Here is a 26,222-nt window from a genome sequence, read left to right on the forward strand (position 1 = left end):
TCACCAGACCGTGTCCTGCTCCTCGGTGGTGGGTCTCTTCAGCTCCACGATGTTGTTCTCATACTCCGCCCACTTGTTCAGCTCCAAGGAGAAGTGCTGTCTCTCCCTCAGAGAGAACCGGAAGTAGTCCCGCACGAACTTGCACGTCGTAGGACAGGGCTAGATGATAAATCATTCAATTCTGTTTTCATAATTTGTCGTTTTGTGCAATGGCTGAACAAAACAAGGATAGCCAGTTACTGTGCAAGTAGCACAGAATGTTCCGACTATAGTCTTAAAAAAAAATTTCAAATTATTGTCGTTTTTTTTCGGGGTGGTGTGATAAAGGCGCTGAACAAACAACTGATAATTACTTATGAGCGACAGTTATAGTAAAATATGCAAATTGAAAACCAATTTTTGACGAAAAATTAATAGAAAAACGAAAAAAAAAATGAAAGTTTTTTCCAATTTTTTCTTGCAGTTTTTGAGTTTTTGAAAATTTTCGATTTCAAAAAGGCGCTAAAATTTTAAAAGTAAACTAACGTTACCTAGGTTTAAAAAAAATTTCACCGATTAAATTAATCTATTGTAAGCTTTTAAGCAATTAAAATAAGACTGCTCGCACGCCTCATTCGCTCGAAATATGATGAAAAACCAAAATATTCAAACCGGTTTTTCTGGACACTGGAAAAAATTTTTTGAAATTTTGTAAGATGGGTGAAATAACGACTGCAAGGGCTTTCAAATGATACCAACCCATTCCGATAATTATTTGTGGTACCTGATTTTGCGTGGAAAACAAAAAGAAAAAAACTAAAACACACCCGAATACAAAGTTCCTCCCCACTTTCGATGGCCGGAGTAAGACTAAACTGCCTATTAATATGAAATATAGCTATTGAACTGATGATGCTCACACCACTGGAACTTAAAATTGGAGCTTAAAATCCAGGTGACTTTACAACACATCGCAGTGATGCCAGTAGAGCATTAAAGAGCATGTGTTTATCTCAAATTCATTAGCGTACTGAGGGGGTGTGGTCCTTCAATCTGGTCCAGTTTCACAGCAGCAATTACTGCCTGACGAACTCTATAACTTTTCAAAAGTCGCTTTTTGAGGACACTATCAACTTACCGTCAAAAACGTCCAAAAAACGCTCAAAATCGCAATTTTTCCAAAACAGTGCCTATGGCGCAAAAAATTTGCAACATGGTTTTTCCTGGGTTTGTGCTGAGCTCCAAAAATCCAAAATAACTAACCTAGAAAATGTTCCATAAATTTCTCCTGCTTAAAATATCGTTGGCGCTCCACTGCTAAATTTTGATTTCTTTTGACAAATTTGTGTCATTTCGATAAAAGAGGGGACAAAAATTTTTCAACCAACAAATTGTGTCCCATGAAAAAAAACAAATGTTTCTCTTTTGGCTTAACGATAAGTATGTAGCATACAATTTTGATTTAGTAGTGAAACTTTGGTGTCCAATTTATGTTTAAATAAGCAGAATGGTTTAAGAGCAGAATGGGTCCAAGAGCAAAAAAAAGAAAAAATAATAATTTTCATAAGTTAATCGGTAAATTAAGTATAAGAATTATCAATTTTACCAAAGAAACTAGTATTTTTTGCATGGTTTGTGTAATTCAATCAAGATTCAAATTTTTTTAAAAAATAAATGAAATTATTCAATTCATTCACAATTCAATCATTTTCTAGGTCTTATTGGCGATTCTGGGAATAGTTTTTATCAAATAGCCCGTATAAATAAAAAAACACGTTATCATCTTTCTGATTTTCTGCTCTTAGACCCTATCTGCTCGTAGACCATTCTGCTTATTGCTCTGACTCCCTCTATTTTGATCTCTGAATTAAAGTAGCACTTTCCAGCGCTTGCAGTAATTGTCGTTCTTTCTTCTTACATAATCATAGGCAAACTTTTAACAAGGTCACGTCAAGCTAAACTAACCGCGAAAAACTAAAAAAAAGTATGTGCTTAAAACGTGTAATTAGTCAATTGTTCATTCAGAGAAAAAAATAAGGTTTGAAAAAACCAATCTGGTGGAACCAGGGGCGGATCTAGGGTTTTCTCGAGGGGGGGGGGGGGGGCGGATTTTCAAAAAATTTTCGAAAATTTTGACGACCTTTTTTTAGGTCGACCAAATTGATTTTTCGAGCTCTCCCCAAGCACGGTTTTGTCGTAATTTTGGCGAAATTTTTTGCACCGCAGGCAAAATTTTGAAAAAACAGGCAAAAAAAGGCGTTTTTAGGCACTTTTTGGAAAATTTTGACCAAAAAATTGCGTTTTTTCGGCGCGTGGCCCCCCCCCCCTAAAAATTAGTATATATTGGCGCCGAAGGCTTCTTAAGAAAAATTTTAAGGTCGGTCTGCCAAAAATGGATTTCTTAAAAAGTATCAAAGGGGGGACCCTTTGGGTCGGCAGGGGGTCGAATCCCTGAGAACGGATTATTTAGATCAAAAATTTCATTTTTTGATAATTAACGAAACCAAATTATCTTTAATTTCATTTGATAAAATCATCTGGTTTCTTTACTTGACAACAACGAAAAACATAAGCTGTAAAAACATAAACAAATAATCAGGCTAGTTCATTGAAGACATGTAGACCGCTAGAACGTACCCATTTGAACCAAATTTTATGGACTAGGTAACGAGCCAAACAAATTTCCACTGACCATAGATTCGTTTTTAAATGACATTTTTTTCAAAAACTGTTTTATAACTGCTATTTTGATCATCTTCATCCAAAATTATAATGAATGGTTGGGATTTTAGATCTCAGAAATTAGTAAAACCATTGGTTCAAAAGGCAGTCTCAAACAAGATCTTACTCAACCCGGAAAATATCTCAGAACTACAATCTTTCTTGAATTCAAAAATCCATGTATGAAATTTTTCCCAAGTTTGTTAATGTCATGTCCACCATTGCGCCCTTTTAAAACCAAAATCGGCAAAACTTAGGAATGAAACTCGCTCGAAAGCATTGGATCAGTTAGATACTTCAATTAAAATTATCAATAAAAACAATCGCTTTGACAGAAAAAGTTTCACCGTTGAAGACGGACGCCTAGCTTAACGGACTGGGGGACTTGAACAAGGGGACAAATAATCCTGGATCACAATATCATCCACCTCTCAGACTTCTAAAAACTCATGAAATGAAAAAATCTACAAACAAAAGAAAATTACTAGAAAAGGTGTCGGCAAGTGATTTACAGAAGGTATTTATATTGATCTTAAACTGAAACCATACAACGCATTGAAGCCCAATTATCCGCATTAACGATGAGCTACGAAGAAAAAACAGCAAAAAAGGTTGAAACACTGCTAAATAAATCGTTAACCTGTAATTTCAAAAAACGTCAAATCTCTTCTGGAAAAATTTGGGCAAAAAGTCTACCCATCTCACTTGGAAAATTCAACAACTATTTCAATAAGCAGAATCCATATAAACTTCTGCGTAAATATCAGAAAAAAAGGGCTGCATAAAACAAACTGTATGTAGAAAATCTATTACACGCAAAACTTGCAAAAAATATAACTCGCTTTGATACTACACAAACGTCTGGCGGAAACTGTGAATATTTAAAGCACAACCATCTGTCATTTTTGAGAGTTTTCTTAGCAAACTTGCAGATCCAATTGGACTTTGTAATTCAAATCACTATCAATTAGGATTCAGTAAAAGCAGGTGCAACCTTTTGGAACTTTCAAATTTCAAATTTTGTCGGACAAGTGTATCTTAACTTTACTAAACTCAAGTCTTTGTTTTCAACCCAATTATGAACTCAACAGATGAAAACGAGCTAATTTTCTTCCAATCTATTTCTAATTCAGAAAAAAAATCATCATTAATACTGAAAAACTGATTGAAAAAAGGTCACGTATTCAACAGCTAAGGAAAAAGAGCCGATCGTAAGTTACCGTCCCATCCAATCTCGTTCACCGACCGCTGCTCGAACAAACTGATTGAGTCAATAATGATGGACTGCAAAATCCTGAAAAAAGTCAAAACTGAAGTCAAGTTATGACAACCCCTGAGCAAGTTCGGAGCCTACAAAAATACATTCAAACTTGACCTGCTCATGAAGGTCGGATTGCTCTTCAGCGATGACAAGCTCGTGGTAACGGGAGTCTTGCGTTCTTCTTACGTGGTTTTGCCTCAGGAGACATTCAGGAAAGTTATAGATGAAGTTTCTGGCAAAAAGTATCTAGTGGTCGCAATTTTACAAGTGAAATTTAGCATCACGAAAACAAACTGTTCGGAAAGTTTAAAAGCTGGTGAGAAATTTAAAGTAATCTTGCGGGTTTCAAACACGCACAAAATATCAAAAATTAAGAATGGGAGAGAAGGAAACAATTTAGACTTCGCGGGCCTGTTGAAAAAGCCTTCTGGCGGATCAGATCGAATTCTTTTTTTTATCAATCGTTACTCGAAAATTCCCCCGATGTTAAGCAGTACCACGACTCGACTCGTTTTTTTTTCATATCCGATATTTAAAATCCTCGTGGATTTCCAACATCTGTTAGAGTAGATCACGATTCCTGTTTGATTTCGAATGGTTCTCCAAATTTCTGCAAGAAGAGTATTTTTAACGTAATTTTATGTACAGTATGGGCTGATAGATCCAATTGAGTGGTAGAACGGATTATTTAGATCAAAAATTTCATTTTTTGATAATTAACGAAACCAAACTATCTTTAATTCCAATTGATAAAATCATCTGGTTTCTTTACTTGACAACGAAACCATCAATCGGAAGAACACCTTTCATGAAACATTTCAACAGATCACCTAACCCTTTTTGAAACTTGGTCTTATACAATTTTTATAGATAAAGTGATGTCAATCATATCAAACACAAAAGCATAAGACTGGGCGGAATTGATCAAATATAAATCAAATAATCAATGAAAACTCGCAAGAAAAAACAGGATGTCCGAAAAAGAGACGGAAAAAGCGGAGAAAAAACATTTCCGTCAAACGGAGAGCCCCACTACCAAATCTCTTTACACAAGAAGTTAAATGGTCTAGAAAAACGTTTAACCAAAATGAGGCTTATTTCAGATCTTTAAAAGAGAAAGGTATTCAGGACGCTGACCACAAAAAAAAACAATCGACAACAGAAGCACTATCACAAAAAAAGACTTAGCTTTTAGACAAAGAAATTCCAACTTTGTTCACTCCTAAAACTAAACCATTGGTGAGCATCTTTAGTGTAACAGGAAACAGGAGGAGAAACTCCGTGACTAAAAGACAGAACTCTGGACTTGCAGAGCCCTCATTTAGCAGACAAATTGAAAAGATTTGGTCAACAAGGAGGAGGACATCAACAAAAGATCATAATTGACCAATTATTATTTCTGCTTCTATTTAGATAAATCAGCGTCCTTAGAGTTTGACTAGGATAATGTTTCATGCAACTACTTGTCAAAGGAACCTTGTGTTACTCTAAATTTCAAACTATCACGTCTGAAAGCTAATTGGAGAACTCCCGGCACTCAACATTTGACGATCACTAAAAAGCGGACAACCAAACAACACCGTCAAAGGGTACAGCGGCAAACTGTATATCATTAGCGTTCTCCAAAGAATTACCAGACGATCTTCAGCTCCTTCAGCCCATCAGCAAACTCTTCTAGACTTTCGTAGAATTGCTGAACCACCTTGTTTCTTTGGAGAAAGATGTTTTGTAGACCGAGTATTGTCGACTTAAAGATTGGCGATATACTTAGAGAAGGAGTCAGAGCGACCGTATGTCGATGTGATTGTTTTAAACAGGACTCCAGCGAAAGATAAACCACACAGGCCCCCACAAAATCCACTCCTCTTCAGATCTCTTGATTCCAAAGCTACTCGCATCCAAACACAAGACCAATGTAGAGGAAACGACCGAAGATACAGCTTCTTCAAATTTCTCGATAATCCCACCATGATAGCACTGGTTCGATTTTGGCTGACGCCCGGGTCGAGATCCCGCTCAAAAACCGCTCAAGATATGAGCGGTTTGAGCGGTTTTCCAGCAAGATTTGAGCGGTTTGAGCGGTTTGGGCGGTTTTTTTGGAAAAACCGCTCAAACCGCTCAAATCTTGCTTAAAAAACCGCTCAAAAACCGCTCATTTCTTGCGGTGATTTTTGAACGGTTTTTCAAGCAACATTTGAGCGGTTTTTAAGCGGTTTTTGAGCGGTCTCATAAAGAAAACTGATTAAACTGTTCAGAGATTGCACGTCTTATGGGGTAAGTTTAAACGCTAATTGAGCCTCATTTGAGTTTTCAAAAAATGCTTATCTTACAATTTCCATATATGAAAAAATGCTTATCGTACAATTTCCATATATGAAAAAACGTTTACCTACAATTTCCATATATGAAAAAATGTTCATCCTACAATTTCCATATATGAAAAAATGCTTATCCTAGAGTTTTTTTTTTTTTACAATTTTCTGAGTCTATGAAACTGTAGGAGTTTATAGGATAGGCATTTTTTCATATATGGAAATTGTAGGACAAGCATTTTTGGTCAACCCGGGAATTTAAAAAATGTGCTCAACCGTTCTCAACTCAACCAAAATTTTTTTTCGATGTCTTGACCTAAAACAATGTGAGTGACTTTTTTCAAATGCTCGAGCAAAATAACCAATGGAAAGTATGTAAGTATGTGTATGTACGTATGTATGTATGTATAAAAAAAAAATTTTTAAATTTTTTTAAATTCATTAAGATTTGAGCGGTTTGAGCGTTTTTTTTTTCGTTAAGCCGCTCAAAACTGTTCAAATCTTGCGCGGTTTTTGAGCGGTTTTTTTAGATAAACCGTTCAAAAACCGCTCAAACCGCTCATTTTGAAGCAAGATTTTGAGCGTAATTGTCTAAAAAAACCGCTCAAACCGCTCAAATCTTGCTTCAAATTAGGTGAAAAATCTCGACTCGGGCGTAGATGATACTACTCAAGAACTTTTTGCCTGGCGATATGTTTTCAGTCACATACACAAAAGTCAGGGCAAAAGCAGACTTTTTCCACATTAAATTCAACAATGCATTGAGACTGTCATAAAATCGAACTTCTAGGGTTTTGTCTTTGGCAAATATAGATTTTGTAGATCTGTTTTATCCAAAAATAAACCAATTTTAGCTTACAATCAGTTATTTTTTTACATTTTTACCTCAAACTGATAGCAAATGTTGTTATTAATTTATTTCTATTTGAATTGTAATCATTCAAAAAATATATCTTAATGAAATACTTTTTTTGGTATATAAACTGAATTCTGAAAACTTATTTTAATTGTTTTTTGATGAATTCCGTGGTGCTATAGTAGAAAGGTTTGACAATTTTTGTTTCAAATGTCGTTCGTCCGTGGGGTGAAGGGACAAAGGAGTGCTAAATTGGCTACCATTCAGTTGTAAGGATACAAAAAATCCCCTGCATCGAGGAACGTTGTGAATTGTGTTTTTCTTGTGGTTGAAAAATGATATTCATTTCCTTACCTTTCCTTGTAACTATTTGAAATCTAGTAGATTTGCACAAAAAAAAACACATTCAATTCAAGTTTTTTCTTTTACTAAAATTGTCGTTACTGTTATATGACCAAATAGTTAAGAATAAGAAATCAGCGGAACATTCATGAAAACTTTCTAACAAAAAATGAGAGAAAATTGGCTCAATTGCTTGGATCTGAGATATGAACACAGTCAGCAAAAACTTTGTTAAACACAAACAACAATGATGTTACAACGGGTCTTGTACCCATTTTTAAAGGAAAGTCCGTTCACAAACTGTTTCTTGATAGCTATTTTGATTGCGTCGAAAGGATCATTAGAGCAAATTTTTAAAGAATATCAAATTCATCAGAAAACAAGAACATGGTAGAGAAAATGGAAATTTTTGTGTTCATCCAAAAAAAAACATTGAATGTTTGGGGATTAAGATCTCAGATATGATTAAAACCATTGGTTGGAAAGACAGATTTGAACGAGATATGGTTTTTGTTGCGTTGCGAAACGATCTACAGGGGAAACCCGTCGAATATCTAAGCACTTTATCCATACTTGGGCATGCAGTAAAAGTTCAGAATTGATCAGTTCTCATGTTATAGTGAAGAAAAACAAAGAATAAAATTTTCAGTCAAAACAACCATGAACGCAAAAAAATTGTTGAGAAAACAAAACAAATTTACAAAAATTGGGGTTCATTTTAGAAGAGAATGCATGATCAATTGAATTTTCATCTACTGACTTTTTGGATCAATTTCGTTTAAATCTCTTTAAAATAATTTCATCACTGTTAGCCCGGGTTTGCCAACCTATAAAAATATCCCCTATCTTAGAACTTTTCATGAGATTTATTGGAAAGTTTAGCTATCTTAAGTCTTTCTGATAAGAAGTTGCAAGACTCTATAAAAAAATTTCTTTGATAGTGAACTTTTTTCAACCTGGGAGGCTAATTATTTCAGGTTTATTCCATCTAAATAATTAAAATGTGTTCACAATTTTTCTTTTAACGTTTCAGCTCAGTTATCTGACCTCTATCGCAAAGTGCTTCAATGGGAAAATTTATTTTCTCGAACTTGGGCCAAACAAGCAAAAAATGAGACTTTAACGAACAAAATTAGAGAAGATAGATGATAATTTTGTATTGGGAAGGCTGAAACAGTTCACAGAAGCGCAAAGGCGAACAAAAACTCCCGAGCGAATGATACGACAACCCGGTGAGACACGCAAACAAATGGATCTGAAAAAGAGAGACTACAGGGGATACCCAGTAAAACTTCAACAAACTATTCAAGGCTGCTTTAGAGGCATAGATTTACACTGGCGAGCTGAACGTCATGTTCCCCAATCTACCCGTTGGTAAAAACATCATTGGGCTTATTCAGAATCAAATTCAGAAAAATGCGTTGGTTTTCACGAAGACTTAAAAAACTAGTTAAAAAATTACTTCGGGCTCAAACAAGTAAGACGACAGAATAAAAAACAGACATATTTTGTCGAGCCTCGAGGTTTTTTGTTCCTCAACCAAACCAAACAGAAAGTTCAAAAAAATGTACACAAATATATACAGAAAAATTAATTTTCCGTTGACGTAGAGCTATGGTACTGTGCATGTGCGAAAACTATGTTTTTATCATATTATTTAATGATTGCGCGGTATTATCAAGGTCTCTTGTCGCTGACCTATCATTGGGGCTGAAATCGGCGTGACGTTGAAATACGTTATGTAAGTTTTGAGTGAGTCGAACTTTTAACAAAATCACTCTAGCTTAAGAGTCCAGATTTTCAGGTATCACAAGAGACTAAGTTACTCGTGCTTTGATGTTTTGCTCTGCGAGACCCACACGAGTACCCAACAGTGGAGTTTTTTTTCAAAATTGATATGGGTAATTTCAAAAAACGAAGGGAAGCAATTCGATGCTCTCATTTTTCAGACCACGAAAAATTGCCTCCCCGAATCACTAAAAATGAAAACAAACTGAACTAAGTATGATTATTTTGAAAAACTACACACTTCGCCGCCATCCCTGGTGTGAACACTTGATAGTTACTGCAGCAATTGTGCAAACCTGGAAGTTGATGTAGTTCTGACTAGTGGTGGTGACGATGTTCATGATGCAGGTGGGCTCACTGGACAGGGACATCTGCAGACAGCTGTTTTGGAAGCATACATAGCACTCCCTCGATATATACAGGTTGCCCGCCTTGTAGTGGTACAGGTCACCTAAACACAATAAATCATCCTAACATCATTCTCCTTCTTGTCAAACACTTCTTTTCTAAATAGAAGCATGAACTCATTCAGAAGCTCCATAAGTTACTGCGAGCAACCAGTGAAACAGTAGTGGATTTCGGAAAAGGGAAAGCAAACGCATCTTCCCACAAGGTTTTTGCTTGATACCAACGAATAGATCAGCGCCTGATCGCAACAATTAAAACTAAATATCATTTTCTGCAGTTTATAGACTTTTCTAACTCAACTTAATTCTACTTCGGCCCAAATTCGATGCTTGACTTTCATTGACCCTGAGCACACTTTGTAGGATTGATTTGCCTACGATCTCGTCGTTTTTCAATAAAACGCGGATTTAAGGGGGGGGGGGGGGGAGGGTTCCGGATTCTCATTCAGGAAATTGACCCCAAACGCAGAACTAAAAATCCTTTTTTTTCCTCAAAAAAATTCAAATGGCACCAGTTCTTTTGGTAGCTCAAATCCCATTGCTTGTTTTCAGTTTTAACTTTACTTTATAGAAAGTTTGCCGATCAACTCAAGTTCATTGAGATACTTCGTTTCCCTCAGTTATTTTTGTAAAGAGCAGAAATTGAAGAAAAAACATAACATAAACTCGTCATATAATTTGTCAATAACATATAATTCGTCATATATAATACAGTGCTGATTTAAATTAACCGAACAAAACGCGTTAAACTTGAAATTTAAAGTCCGTTTTTCTCAAATTGGGTTGAAATTAGGTGAAAACTTATGAAGACAAAACTTGCTTAAAATTTTAGCAGAATTAATATGGTGTAATTTATTTTGCAAAATTCGGGCCCGAAATTTTAGCCCAAAAATTGGTCATTTTGGCTTTCCTTAGTTATCAAAAATTACGCTTACCAAAAACTACGCCGAAAATACCAAGTCGATCAAAGACATAATTATATCAAAGTGAGCCCCCTACGTAGCCCAACAAACTTTATGAAGAGTATTTTCTCCAAAAAATATTGCAAATTAATTAAAAATTGTTTTTAAATAAAAAGTTGGTATTTTATATAGTAAAAACGACCTTTTTTGTCTATCAAACAAAAATAAATTAACTTATACAATTTTTTGGAGATTATACCCTTCTTAAAGTTTGTTGGGCTACGTAAGGGGCTCACTTTGATATAATTATGTCTTTGATCGACTGGGTATTTTCGGCGTAGTTTTTGGTAAGCGTAATTTTTGATAACTAAGGAAAGCCAAAATGACCAATTTTTGGGCTAAAATTTCGGGCCCGAATTTTGCAAAATAAATTACACCATATTAATTCTGCTAAAATTTTAAGCAAGTTTTGTCTTCATAAGTTTTCACCTAAACTCAACCCAATTTGAGAAAAACGAGTTTTAAATTTCAAGTTTAACGCGTTTTGTCCGGCTAATTTAAATCAGCACTGTATTAAATTTATTTAAAGTAGTGCAAAAATCCAACAATATAAATCATTTATCGTTGAATGAGCACCAACTTGAGCAAGCGCAGAACGTAATTCAACCTGTTGAAGCGCCGCTGAGAACTTTCTATTAAGTACTGTCTTCTAGGTACAATAAGTACTATTGGTTAATCTATGTACCATTTAACCAGAAAAAAGTTTATTGATTAAAAGAAATTCAAATTTTGAACTCTTATAGTTTATTAGTATATTTATCTCGCATCTTATTAATATATTCTTTCGGGAATTTATACGAGCAAAAAATTGGTGTAAACATGTGACTTCATATGAATCAAAATGAGCATCAAATTAAGAAATTTGACAAAAAAAAAATAAATATACTGTAATGAAAACGAAAATTATCTGCTCAAAACTAAACGAATTGCTTGAAAAGCTTCAAAAAACTGAGCAAAAAATCCATGTTTAGCAGTAAAAAAAATTTGAAGTACAAAAGCGCCAAAAATTGAATAGCGTGCAACTATACCAAAAAAAGTCGAAAAGTTATAAGAGGTGCAAAATTTCTATGCATTCTATGCTGAGGCGAAGGCAAGAAAATAAAATCAAATACAATCTAGTTTTTTTATTCGAATCAATCAAATCATCTGAGGTTAGATGTTATGCTATCTGCAATGTGAATAAAAAAAGCTCTGATAAAGATACTGATTCAATCGAACCTTTGGGAGTTTTTTCAGAGTCCAAGCTGCGCAAAATTAACTTATTTTGTGGGACATCTGTTGATTATGGAGGTTTTTTGAAATCCTATATGTGCCAAATTCTTAGAGTTTCAGTTGTTTGGACCGGAAGCCTTCGAAAAATATCTGTATTGAAAAAATAGTCAAATTTTGTTTTAATTTTTGAATGTTTTTTAAAAAAGAAAGAGAAGAAGTTTGATTGTTCTGGGATTTTTCTTATAACATTTTTGCTTTTAGCTTCGCAATTAAAAATTGGGAATATAATTTTAACTACCTTTGGAAAAAAAAACTTACGCAAAGCCCCCAGTTCCTGTTTTACCGACCACTGCATTGAGGAGGCTGTAGAAACTATACTCGGTAGCAGCAGAAAACTGAAGAGGAAGAGAATCAACTTAGCACCTAGCGCTGATTTCATTGCAAATCTAAAAAGAAGAAAAATTTAGAAGTCGCAGCAATCATGGCAATTTGATCACAGGAAATGATACACTAGTGGACAAAATTAAGGGCAGTTCAGGATTTTACTCTGTAAAATGCCTGTTTGCAATAAACCTTTTGGACATCATTTGCTTCGAATTTCGGTAAAATTGATACATTGACCGAGAGCAAATGATCAGAACTACAATCTGTGAAAGTATCAAAATTTATTTTCAGTGACTCACCAATGTAATCCGGGTCTGAAAACTCCAGTTTTCCTCACCTGCACAATTTGTTCACGCAACGCGAAACATTCTCAAGGAGAAAGCGGAAATAATCAGTGTGAAATTTTACTAAACTTAGACGTTTGGTACTTATTCACGCGAAGAAAAAAACTTAAGACAGGTGAGGAAAACTGGATTTTTTAGACTCGGATTACATTGGTAAGTCATTGAAACCAAATTTTGAAACTTTTGCAGATTGTAGCTCTGATCAATTGCTCTCGGTCAATGTAAAAACTTTATTGAACTTCGAAGGCAACGTTTTCCAAAATACACATGAAAACGATCATTTTGCAAAGTATAACCCAGAATTTGCGCTTAACTTTGTCCACTAGTTTACTTGCATAAATTAATATACGCTGTTATCAACATTGCGAGTGTAGTACTCTAACGAAGACAAGAGGTGAGTGCACACCAATGATACAATAATAAGAAAGAAAAATTATACCAAAATCTGGACAAAAATTACCAATTGAGTTTTTGTCACTTTTTCACAAATTCAGTACAGAAAAAATTTGAGCTAAATTTTTGGTAAAAGTTAAAAAAGAGTGAATGGGCATGTTTGAGCAAATGATTGCTTCATTGATGCAGTGCATATATCGTAAAAGTGTACCACTAACACTCATTTTTGTCATCCAGGTTTTGGCTCTCAAAATCTATACAATTTTTTAAGATGATTTGATGTATTTTAAGCCTTACTTTTAGTTGACGGCTTGATGCATGTCATTACTTGCAGAAACTATTGATTTTATTCAGCAATTTCTAAGCTTGGTTAAATGTGATCAAAAACTGCTGAAGAACGAGAAAATCACGAGCTGTTATTTCCTATGACTTCTATGTCGCTGCGTTTTTCCAATGGCTGACTAGAACCAAATGCATCATTTTTGCGAAAATGATGAAAAACACGTACTTTTGCAACACTTCAAAACACAAACTAAAGTGACTCTGTTCAAAGTATCAATGACGCCGTTTCCATGCTGAGCTTGGCTGTGTTTACTTGATAAGCTTTCAAAAAAATTTGAGTCTAAAAAGCTTAAGTTAAAGAAACAGTTTTTTTGACACAGAGATTTTCTCTAAGATATCATTAAGAAAACCTTTTCGCAACTACTCAATCACCTTTCCTGCGAAACCTTCAACTTTTCTATTGAAGAGCCTAAATTGGCTTTCATTCAGCAAAACAGTCATCAACTGAATTTGAAGATCAAACTTAAAGAAATCAAAATTTGAAATCTCGAAAAAAAATGAGCAAAATAGCTTTCAAGAATATTTCCTGAACAGTTCTGTTATCTTTTTACTTGTTCTGTGTGAGTTTTCGTGTTTCATGAAGTGTCGTTGTACTGAAACATAATTGAATAGTTTTTGAAAAGAAAAAATATAGAAACATAATTAGTTTTTCAATTCAATGCAACATTGTTTCTATCAAAATTTCTTATGATTCGATAATCTGATGGCTCAATTTCTAAAATAGCGTTATCGGATTATTTAGTTTGCTCCGACTGATTTTGCCTTTTTTTAAATTACAACAATTGCCTATAATCCTTGACAATTTGGAAGCTAGGGTTTCAATTATTGGCAATAAAAGATGGCATGAAAATTTGAGAGCAAAATTTTTTCCAACCAACGCAAAAAAAAAACAAATAGAAAAATTTTTGTATGAATTTTTAGATATCCCAATCTACATTAAATGTGATAAATATTTAACAGTTCATCATCAAAGATTTGAAAAACTCCAAATAACAAAAAGCACCACTTGGCTATTTCCATCTCAAAAAAATTTTAACATTTTAACATTTCTAATGTTAAAATTCTTCTTTGTTCCAATTATGGTTGATCTTTTTCTACAGCAAGTACGTGACAACGTTTTCATGCAGTCACTCTCTAAAAATTGATATTGAAAACTTGAAACAAACAAAGAGCTAGAACAAAATGCTGGTTTCAGGGAGACTGCCTCAATCAACTTTGAACGTTTTAATGTCTGTGGAGAATTGCTCAATTATAGAAAAAATGGGATCAACAGTGCAATCTCCACTCCCCCTAATCGATTTTGGGGGAATAAAATAAAGTTTTCTGGTTTTTCATAAACCAACTTTGAGAGCAAACAAAATTAATTTAAATAACCAAAAAAATTATTTCAAAATTAATTATGAATTAAAGTTTTGTTAATTAACGGTTTAGAATACTGATTCCTTTTGAAAAGTTATCTCAAGCAGTTTATTCTGCGCTTTTTTAAATGATTTTATACGAAATCTACTTTCAAAATTAAAACGTGGCTAAGGGGAAGATTCGTGGGGGGGGGGGAGAGATTCTACGGTAGGTCACTTAGGGGAAGGGGAGATTGTAAGATTGATGCAAAAATTGCTGGCAATCTCATAAGATAACGCCCTACACGATATCAAAAGCAGCAAGTGAATTATTTACTAACAGATTAAAATAGTTAACGTAATAAGTACAACATTTAGCATGCCTCGAACTAAGCATTGGAATCATGATTAATATCGCAAGTTTAGACTCCCAAATTGGCCAAACTGGCAACTTTCAAACCATCAATTTTTTTTCGAAAAGTGATCATAGATCTATTTTTGCTCTATGTTGTCCTATGAAAAATTTTTTATTCAAAAAATTATGAAACTAATAGAAATGAAAACTATATACCTTTTCAAACTTTTCCCGATCTCAAATTCACGCAACAGTCAAAACTTTTCAGTTTAACTACAGATATTTTCCGTTAAGACTACTGTACTCTATTGATCAATTAAAAATGTGGCGACTCAAAATCAATTACCACACACTGGATTTACATAGGATGCGTTTGCAGTCAATGGAAGAACGAGTTAAGTCGGAAGACAAAATTAAGTTTAGACTTTGTTAAGGTGGAATCCCTCATGCGCGAAGGACGAATGAGCGAAAATAAAAATCAGCCAATCAGATTTCAGTAATCTAAAATTTGGAAAGAAATTAAACATTTCCAGGGACTGGAGTATTGATATTGGCCGAATATAAAAACGGCAGAAATATGTAAAATCTTCAAATTGTCATTGACCGCCGCAAAATTAGGACAAATTTTACAGTTCATGAGTTTTTTAATGAAAGACGCAAAAAATTGCTTCATTTAATTCATTTTAACTGAATGGCACCTGTTTTTTTTTTAAATTGACTCTCGGTTAACTTTGTATTCGGTCCTTGGTCTACAAGTTTTTTCGCCCATTTGGTCCTTCGCACATGAGAATATCCCCCCTTTGTTAATGCAAACTGTAATCTTGTAGTTTTTACTTTTTAGATGATTTGGTTTTCAGACACAATTATGGTTGTTGAAGATTTTTTAAAAACTTTGTACGGTTTCTTAAAATCTCAATAAAGAGCATTTTAGCATGGAATCTTTTCTTTGATTATGTGAAAATAGCAATTTTGAGCATGTTTGAAGCTGTTTGATTACATAAAGTTAGCAACAACATTTTAACTCATTTGAGTACATGTCCATTTGAAATTTGGAGTGTAGTAGTCCGCTGATCTAAGGTGAGTTTTTGTCCTTAGTATAACAAAATACCAAAAAACTTAAGCTCAAAGCACCTAATCAAATTGTCAAAAAGGTAAATATTCAGAAATTATTTTGGTTTTGTTTCAATTATTTGAACCAGATAACATTTTAAATTGAATGAGTAATTGCTCCAATCACAGCCAAGTTGATACAATAATGGACAAAATTAAATGCAACTTCAGGTTATTTCTCTTTAAAATGCTTCTTTTCGAGGGCCAATTCAGACACTATTTCCTTCAAATTTCAGTGAAACTTTCACAAAGACCCAGTGCAATTGATCAGAGCTACCCTCAATGAAAGTACAAGAATTTGGTTTCAATGACTTACCCTAAAGTTCGTAAGTACCAGTCTTTTTCATTGTAGTGAACACTTTCTTGAATAAGCGGAGTAAATAAATTGTTTGTACGACGTGAAATATTTCAAACATACGTGAAAATCAAAATGATTAGTGTTAAATTTTACTAAACTCGGCTAAAATTCATTTTTTCACGTGGATTGAAAAATCTAGTGCAAGTGAGGAAGGCTTGCATTTTTAGACCCGGATTACATTGGTAAGTCTTTGAACTTGAATTATGATAGTTCCATAGGGGTAGCTCTGATCATTTGCTCCTGTTCAATACAAAAAAATCGCTGAAAATCAAAGTGAGGGTTGTCCGAAATGGGCATTGAATACAGGCATTTTACAGAGTAGAGTTTTGATTTAGCACCAATTTTTGACCAAGAGTGTGGCAAAACTCTAAAAAAAAGGAAAATGGTTTTGATGTGTGTAACTTATTTTATAATTAGCTAGTTGCGTTGATTTTTAAACCCAGTGTAGTGCTATAAAAGGGGACAAATACGCTCCAACGAGGCGATAATGATCAATTAGTTTTCATACAAAAGTTACCATTTATGTTTCCGGTACAATTGCGCAAACAATTGAAGTGAGTTGAATCCACAAACAAAATTGGAACTGAAACTGTTGCCCAAAGTGAACAAAAAAGCAACTTCAATAGAGAGGAGTATGTTTTTGCTCTTTCACATATGTTCTTTCACGACAAGGCATGAATAAAAAATGAAATATTAGAACGCATGAATGAAAAAAGAAATCATTTGCATAGTTTTGCGCCATTTTCCGGGCTCTTTCACAATTTTCCGGGCTCTAACAATTTTTCGGGCTCTAACAATTTGCCGGCATCCTTGCCCTCAGAAAAGGCAAAAACATACTCTTCAACAGTTAGAATATGGTTGAAGATGGTCTCGGGCAAAAGAGCCGCCATCGGGCACTTCGTGCGCTCAGGCCAGGCTCTTTTTCACTCCGGCATCTTTCAACTATGTTCTAACTACTACAAAACATGGGCATGGTTCAGCAAAATTTTGCTTCACTGCTGCACTGCCCTCACCACTGTTTGTCTGTCAAAATCAATACGTTTCATTTAAACTTTTGATGTGTAAACGTTTATTGTTAGTTGATGATTTAATACAAAGGAGTATAACTGCAGATAATCTTAGATTATTGAACTCTTTCTTAGACTTGAAAAGTTTTGTAAATTATTACTCAAAAAAGAAAAACTTTGGCCATCTCTCACCAAATACTCTGTAGGTTGTTCAAACCTAAAATTCACATTTACACTCAAAGAAAAAAGGTTAATCCCAAAACGATATGAAATTACCTCCTAAAAACAAAACAGCCAACAGGCAGTTGGAAAAGAGTCATTAAACGCAACTAAATTAAAAAAAAAACTGATTACTTTTGCGAAAAAGTCAAAGAAAACGAACTGAACTTCCAAGTCAAAACTAAGAGCCTGGACGTAATTCAAGACTTTTCTTGAGAAACAAAACAAAAAATGACATCTTGACTTATATAAAAGACTGAATTACGTTCATCGACTCTGAAAATTGGTGATACTTTGTAATAGGTGGAAACTTTGAGAACCACTGCGTAAGTAAAATTTTACACTCCTTTTGCCAAAAAGTTTGGCTTTTGAAAAAAAACTATGAATTTTGTTCGAAGTATAACAGCGAGTGATCCATCTATTTAAATTGAACCTGTCACCTATTTAAATATATCATCCATTTGCTTATTCACTTGGTTCAATTTATTCGCACGATTATTATATTACCTTCCTATTTTCTACACTATTTTTTGTTAAAGCATCCTATATATCCATTTTTCTGTTCAACCAATTTCAGCAATATGCACATTAGTTTTCAATGTGAAATTTTTGTTTCATATTGAGGCGATATCAATTTTTTTAGTTCAAGATTATAAAATAATTCAATTGGGGTTTGAGCATGCCAGTTTACTCAAGTTTGGCAAACTGCTGAACACCTAAAATAATAATTCAAAGTTTTTCGTGCCATACGCAATTCACAATTTGTTGCATTTGACCCTGACTTTGGGGGCAGAAAATAAAACCAAAAAAAATAGAAAAACTAAATTTAATTGAAACTTTTTTAACGCAGAAAACCTGGACTAAGTGAAAGGGCAGACGGAACATTCAGGGTTATGCCCTGATACGAACAATTCTGATTTTTTTTTTAAATAACACGTCATTTAGCGCTATTGGTAAACAGAGTTACAGAAGTTGTGCCCATTTTTAGATTAACTCAAAATCAGGAGCAAAAAAAATCAATCTTTTTGCATCTTAGAGAAATCAGATGAAAAAAAAAACAAACATCAAGTTCCGAATATAAAACATTCAAATTTAAAATTAAGTTTTAAGCTTGTCTATAGTTTGAGCTTGTCTTAGGCATTATCAAAAAACAGAGATCAAAATGCTGTAGCCTATTCTTGACGCTTTTAAAGAGTGGTTTTTCAACTTCGTATTTGTAGAGCCTGCGATGAAATTCCCAACGTATTCGTAATATAATGTTTTTTTCTTAAGTTTATATGAAATTGCGTTTCAGACACCATCAAAGGCAACCGGATTGTTTGAGTTTTGCGCTCGACCTAGAATTTATCTTTCGAAAAAAATTACTGCGAAGTCTCAAAATTTAACATATTTTTTTATGAAGAGAACTGAACTTGTGATGATTCACTTTTTGTACTGCTGCAATCATCATTCTCGATTCAGCTCCGTTTGCTTGAAGAGTCAAAAAGCTTTCACCCATATGGTTTTCTAATCAAGATCAATGCCTGCTCTACATACAGATTAAGGACAATATTTGCCATGAGATTTGATTGATTACGGTTATTAGATAAGGACACTTTTTCGAAGAAAAAAAATTTCTCGCAAGACTTTCAATTTATTTGCAACCTCATCATCTTGCTTTTTCAGCAATCAAAATTGTCTAGAACTAAATTTTATTCGAAACTAACCTGGAAAACGTTTTTTACACTTTTTAATTAATTTTAAACGTTTTTACTTTTTGTGTATAATTTTGATAAAACAAACACTTCATTGATTCATACGGTAATCATAACATAAGCACTTTGTGAAACTTTTACGGCCGACATGATAGACCAGGACTGTTTCAGCAAAAATATTAGCTCTTTGAGCTGAAATTGAAAACAAACTTTGTAATTGCCTAGTTGTCCAACTTGGATAAATTAACCAGCAATTTTTTGACCAACGCCTAAGAGCAAAATTTTTGGCTCGGCTTGGTGTACTGCACTTAAAACCTAGCCTGTGTATAGACTTTTTTTCAAATTCCTTAGCATGAATGCTCGTGTCAGGACATAATCTTGCATGTACTGATTGCCCTTCAACTTGCCTTGAACTTTTTGGTAAAAAGCATCGGAGTCATCATAATCTACTTAAATTCAAACAGAATGTGAAAAAAAATTACGATGACTCCAATGCTTTTTATTTAAAAATTCAAGGCTAGTTAAAGGGCAGTCAGTACATGCAAGATTATGCCCTGATACGATCATTCATGCTAAGGAATTTGAAAAAAAAGTCTATACACAGGAAAGGTTTTAAGTGCAGTACACCTAGCCGAGCCAAAAATTTGAGGTGAATGCAGTTGGTTATATTTTTTCAACAGTTCGAATGCTATGAACTTAATTTTAAATTGACTCAAAGCCTTGCATAAGAAGAAAGTGGTAAGATTTTTCACAATTTTCTCGTTGAATTTTTTGCACTCTGAAAACAGTTTTCGTTTGGCATTCAACTACAGATACTCTGTTCTTGTTTGTCAATGATATTTTCTAGATAATGTTGGGATCGTATGGTCTGAAACTGAATTCTTTTCGTCTCCATGGTCTAAAACTAGTTTCTCTAGTCCTTGCAAAGTTAATCAGTATTTTTCTTTACTTAAAATTTGATGAAACCAATTTTGAAGCTCGAAACTATAATTAATTTACTCATAATGCATGTTGGAAAGAAAATGTTTTTTCAGGATTACAAATAATTTGAAATATAAGGTTTTTGATGCTGAGCAACTTTAAACGAGAATATAAAGGTATAAAAATAGCAGCTGTATGTCCACTTTGGCAGAGCATCTAAGCTATTGTACCGTCGAAAACAGTAGTGCGGTTTGACGAGGGTTTGAGCGCCCCATAATTCGACCTTCATGCATATAAACATAAGTAGCTGGTACCCCCTTTGACCGTTTTAACCGTTGTTTTGACCTAATTCGGTTCAATCATAATTTAAGCGCATCGCAAAGAAAATACAAATTGTCTCAAGGAGTCGTACAAAAAAAGAATGCTACGAACAAGATTTATAGCAGATTTTTTTGTGGACTTTGACACCAATTTCTTGCATCACCAAAATACTAAAAAATTGTTTTAGTATGACGAATTTACTTCAAATCGCTTGAGACAATTTGAGCAGCGTAATATCGTAAATGACCTCATCTAGTCAAGCTGAAATTGTTTCACCTCTGAAAATCCAAAGCTCTGAAAGTTTGATAAAATTTTCCTCATCAATCTCAGGGCTCGTTAGTTTTTGGAGTTTTTAAGTTTCTATGATGACATCAGAAGAGTAAGCCTTTTAAACCAAGAGGTCATCAAGCTTTTCCAAAATTTTAAGCTTGTTTGCAGGATATCCAAAAATTTGGACAAAGTCTCAAAGTAAGATATTCTTCAAAACATTTTGTGAATGCGCTCACAACGTGCTTCTACTTGGAGCAGAGAATTTTTTCTCGTCAATGGAGGACAATAACAATTTTAAGATGCAATCACCAAAAACTAACGCGGCTGACCTTATTGTCAAAACTAGAAAGTCAACTACTTAATGCAACAAAGTGACATAATGCAAAAGAGACACAACATTCACAGAGCTATTCTAAGTTTTCAAAGCAGAGTAGTCGACATCAAAAATCACGCTCTACGGCCGCCATCGAAAACATCATTCGCCAAAATACAAGATTTAATGATTATTAAGAAAAAATACGAGGAACGAGAAAGCCAGGCAAAAATTACAGTACACTTGAAAGAACAGAGTTTTGAGTGACTAATTCGAACAGCAAAATAATCAAAATTTAGAAAAATTGGCTGAAGAACACAAAGAAGTAGGCAGAAGTTGAATTGAAAAATTTTGATTTGGAGGATGTTCTGGTCGACTAGAGTGAGAAATTGGACAAAAGCAGTTTAAGGCAAAACAGTCCACAACTTATTATCAAATATAAATACCGTACTTATGACTGTTTGATGCTGTCGTGAAACTCAACCGAATTCTTCTGCAGTCCTAGGTCAATCAGAGGAAGTAAATCTGCTTAACCCAGAACCAAATCAAACTTAAATTGTAGCAACGAATATTCTGAATTGCGTAAAGACTAAGCAGTTGGCAGCCAGTGATCAGAAATAAGTTTTTGAAGGAAAACACTGACTTGAATCCCCTAAACCTTAGCACGTACACGCAAGTTATTCATGGTCCTGACACTATACATCTTTGAGCGGGTCGACAACTAGAAGAGTCAAGACATTTTCAAGCTAGCAGGCTTTTTTAGTCCCGTCCTGGTCAGGTTCATGTGTAACAGTTAGCATTTCAAATGTTTCAAGTGAGTGTTATAATCCATTTATGACGACTAGCACTTAATGCTTCTTCGATAACAGCTAAAACAGAGATTGTTGCACCATTAAATGTGTTATTCACCGTGACTCCGAATGTTCTACTCATTAACATGATTCCCTACAAAGGCTAGCTTTGGGCAAAATCATGCAAATGCCAGTGTTGACCTTCTGGTGTTTTCATCATTTTTCCAAGCGAATTATCCTGACCTATCCTCCGGCGTGTCACTTGAGCGTCAACTATCGGCATGAGAATAAGTAAAACATTTTATGCACGGCCACAAAAGCATTGAAGCTTATGTAATCAATGGTAACCTAATCAACTAACATGAATGGCTAGGCCAGCTCGAGTCAGCCGCTAGCTCAGCCATGCTTATTGACGATGAAAAACTCACATACTTCAAATCGCTTGAGACAATTTGAACAGCGTAATATCGTAGATGACCTCATCTAGTCAAGCTGAAATTGTTTCACCTCTGAAAATCCAAAGCTCTGAAAATTTGATAAAAGTTTCCTCATCAATCTCAGGACTCGTTAGTTTTTGGAGTTTTTAAGTTTCTATGATGACATCAGAAGAATAAGCCTTTTAAAACAAGAGGTCATCAAGCTTTTCCAAAATTTTAAGCTTGTTTGCAGGATATCCAAAAATTTGGACAAAGTCTCAAAGTAAGAAATTCTTCAAAACATTTTGTGAATGCGCTCACAACGTGCTTCTATTTTTTCTCGTCAATGGAGGACAATAACAATTTTTATGATGCAATCACCAAAAACTAACGCGGCTGACCTTATTGTCAAAACTAGAAAGTCAACTACTTAATGCAACAAAGTGACATAATGCAAAAGAGTCACAACATTCACAGAGCCATTCTACGTTTTCAAAGCAGAGTAGTCGACATCAAAATCACACTCTATACGGCCGCCATCGAAAACATCATTCGCCAAAAGACGAGATTCGCTAATTATTGAGAAAAAATAAGAGGAACGAGAAAGCCAGGCTAGAATTACAGTACACTTGAAAGAAAAGAGTGTTGATTGACTAATTCGAACAGCAAAATAGTCTAGATATAGAAAAATTGGCTGGAGAACGCAAAAAAAGTAGGCAGAAGCTGAATTGAAAAATTTTGTTTTGGAGGAAGACCTGGTCGACTAGAGTGAGAAACTGGACAAAAGCAGTTTAAGGCAAAACAGCCTGCATGAGCACAAAAATTATCTGGCTATCAAGCGTCTTTAGTCCAATCTTGACAACGTTCAAGTGTCCAGTAGGTGTAGCAGAATTTTTCAAGTGAGTTTTATAATCAATATATGTTGACCACTAGTTAAAACGTCTTTGGTATCAGACTCAACGACAAATTGTTGCACTCACAAATGTGTTTTCCACTGTGACTCCAATTGGTCAATCTCAAAACAATGTTTCCTATATAAATGGTGGGACAATTTACTTTGCTCAGTTTGCTAGTTTTGCGCAGATTCATTCAAACACCAGAGCCGACTTTCTTGAGCTTCTATTCTTGATGATAATAAACTCGCATTGCTCATTTGGGCAGATTCATGCCGTAGTTACAACTCATTTGGACAATCTGAAATCTCTTTCACCTCTTGATTTTTTTAGAATGGTAATTTTCTCCTCATCAAATTTTTAGGTTGTTAACTATCAAAAGAGTGAACCTTTTCAGCCAAGAGGTCAGCAAATTTCCCCCAAATTTTAACGAGGCGTGGTAAATGCACACAATTAGAAATTACTGGCAACGACCATTTTCTTTACACTCTAATGAATGCTCACAAAAAGGCGCAGCGCCTTGAGAATTTAAGGTCTCTGAGCTCTGAAATCATAACCGAGGAGCCTATCAGAACTAAAGTAGCTAGTAAGGTGTTTGCAAAAAAGACTTAATTAAGGGACAAACAAAACAGTCGAAGTTTCCTCCATTTTGCTAATGCAAAGAAAAATTGTTTTCTTGCTCTATACCGTATTTAAAGAAACGCCTGCCACACAACAAGTCAAGCATGCCGTCGAGTCAAAATTTTGCATTGCTTGTTTGCAGGGTAACCGAAGTTTTTGAGAATATCAAGCCAGAAAGCCCCAAAAACCCTCAAAGTCAAATCGTGAAAGCACTCGCCATGTGCTTTTACAAGGAACAGATAGAAAATTCCTATCATGGAGCATAAGAAAAACTATTTTTCGTGTAAATAGTCAATAACAAAAAAAATTAGTGCGGGCGAACGCTTTTTTTCCGTATCATCTGCCTCAAAGAAAACAAACCCTTTGCACTTTACGATGTTGCTTGTACGCATTTTTAGTATATGCTGCACTTGTTAATCAAATAAATTTGTTGGTACTCCCAATTTGTTTCTTAGTTTCACCAGATGTAGATTCAATTCTAAAACGGGGTGTGAAAACCACGTTTAGTCCAAAGAAGTATCCGAAGAAACTCAGAACAGCAAATTCATTCTCGTTTTGAGCTTTTTTACGAACTATGTCTGCATTGAGTCTGAAAACATAAAATTTCTTGAGATTTAAATAAAAACTCCCAATTGGCTCAGATGAAACCGATACAATCAAGTATGAGAATGTTGAGATAATCTGAAGAGATTGTGCCACCCAAAAGACCCGTTGACTTCCTTCTAGGTGAGGGCTCACATTCATGTGCGCCGTGCGCTTACCGATAAATTAAGTTGTTAGTGATCTGTTACCCCTATCTTTTGGCTTCGGCTACCTCTCTAACTAATGAAAAACAAAACATGGTATGAGTTGGTGTCGTATGGAGCTTTCAAGCTAGTAGACACTCCTCCCGCACCTGACAATTAATTTATGTCAATCCAGAAAACAATTTTTTTCACGACAATGAAAGATATATCGTATAAATGCTTGGATAATCGAAAAAAAATTAGTCTGCTTGAGATTAATTTTTCCGCAGTGGCACAATGTCAATTGTCGGCAAAGGAATGGTAAACAAATTTGGCCTTCTTGAGGAATCTGTAGACACTACAAGGGATGACTTTTAAAAGGATATGTTATAACGGAGCGCCCACTCTATGGTTTTGTCCCTGAATATATTTCTCTTAGTAAGCCCCAATCTTCTGAAAAGTTTTATTTTCGTATGTTTGCGTTTCTGATTTACGCCGTTTTGGCCAACAATTAAAAAATGTTCCAGCACGTTGGAGCCCTCGAGCAAAATCAATCATCTCTCTAGTGTTTTGTGGTGGTAGTAACCCATATCAAATTCGGTCTTCGTCAAAATAAGTGTAACTTCTTTGCGCTTGCAATTCACCAACATGTGCGAATTATGCCGATAGAAGACTGCGCCTCATCAACAAGTCAAATATACCGAAGCTGCTCAGCTGTGGTCAACAAGTTCTCTTTAGATTCGTCCAAAGTTAATGAACGAGCATTGAAATTAAATAAAAATTTAGTGTCACTACTGACTCTAAGTGGATTTGAATTTATAGAAGTGTTCAGCAAAGGTTTCTCACTAGCAACCGCTATCAACTCTGACAAATGCAAGTCTAATATGTTGACGAAGGAAATTTACTTGTTCTCAGAAACAATTAGTTAATGTCCTCGGGTCTAAACTGGGATCAACTTATAAGTGCCTCAGTGGACAATAGATGTGTCCATCTACCATCAAACAAAGCAATAGCACAGAGTATTATACTGAATTTTGTATGCTCCCTTTTTTCACCCCATTGGATTAGTAGCCCCTCCATCACCTTGTGGCCGCTTGCGTATTTTTTCGAAAGACATATGGCGAATCAATGGTGAAAAGTGGGATGATGATCTACGGGAGGAACTCTAATTGCAGTTCCTTGTGTGGCACTCAGACAATTTTTTGTTAAGCTCTCAGGCCATACAAAAAACTATTACACCAAGCCTTTGGAACGCATCAAAGTCCACATGTTTGGCCATAATTCTTAGGATGTGTTCTGCATCGTCTCTTTTCTTCGTGAGCAATTTCAGAATTCATACAAGACAGTAGTAGCCGTCTTGTTTGATGGAGCACGCATAGCGCCTATCAAGTTCCTTGTAATATCCCAAGCCGAAGCTTCGAGCAGCTCTTCTAGTAACCCATTTGAAACAAAAACTCAAAAAAGTTATAAATTCGAAGTTATTTATATAGTTATGTGTATTTATGTTTATATGATATAAAATTTGCCTGTGTTCAATGAAAAAACTGCATGTCGTCGGGTCTAAAAAG

General features: G+C 34.8%; 1 protein-coding gene across 1 annotated transcript; it reads right to left on the bottom strand.

The window, feature by feature from the left end:
* LOC134840081 (uncharacterized) lies at window positions 1–15,291 on the bottom strand. The gene is made up of 4 exons (XM_063855766.1): window positions 15,212–15,291; window positions 12,159–12,286; window positions 9,556–9,710; window positions 1–159 (listed from the first exon to the last, which is right to left on the bottom strand). The coding sequence occupies exons 2-4, from the start codon at window positions 12,277–12,279 to the stop codon at window positions 1–3; spliced, it is 435 nt and encodes a 144-aa protein (XP_063711836.1). The 5' UTR covers window positions 12,280–12,286; window positions 15,212–15,291.
* Between the last annotated feature and the right edge of the window lie 10,931 nt (window positions 15,292–26,222).

The sequence above is a fragment of the Symsagittifera roscoffensis genome, chromosome 1 (assembly GCF_963678635.1).
Source record: "Symsagittifera roscoffensis chromosome 1, txSymRosc1.1, whole genome shotgun sequence".
Lineage (NCBI taxonomy): Eukaryota > Metazoa > Xenacoelomorpha > Acoela > Convolutidae > Symsagittifera > Symsagittifera roscoffensis.

What these genes read in the sequence shown, in the direction of transcription:
- LOC134840081 (XM_063855766.1), bottom strand. Translation starts at nt 12,279, where the DNA reads ATGAAATCAGCGCTAGGTGCTAAGTTGATTCTCTTCCTCTTCAGTTTT. An exon ending in ACAGGAACTGGGGGCTTTGC is followed by an intron (nt 9,711 to 12,158) that starts GTAAGTTTTTTT and finishes TATTGTGTTTAG; the next exon opens with GTGACCTGTACCACTACAAG. An exon ending in AGAACTACATCAACTTCCAG is followed by an intron (nt 160 to 9,555) that starts GTTTGCACAATT and finishes TTTATCATCTAG; the next exon opens with CCCTGTCCTACGACGTGCAA.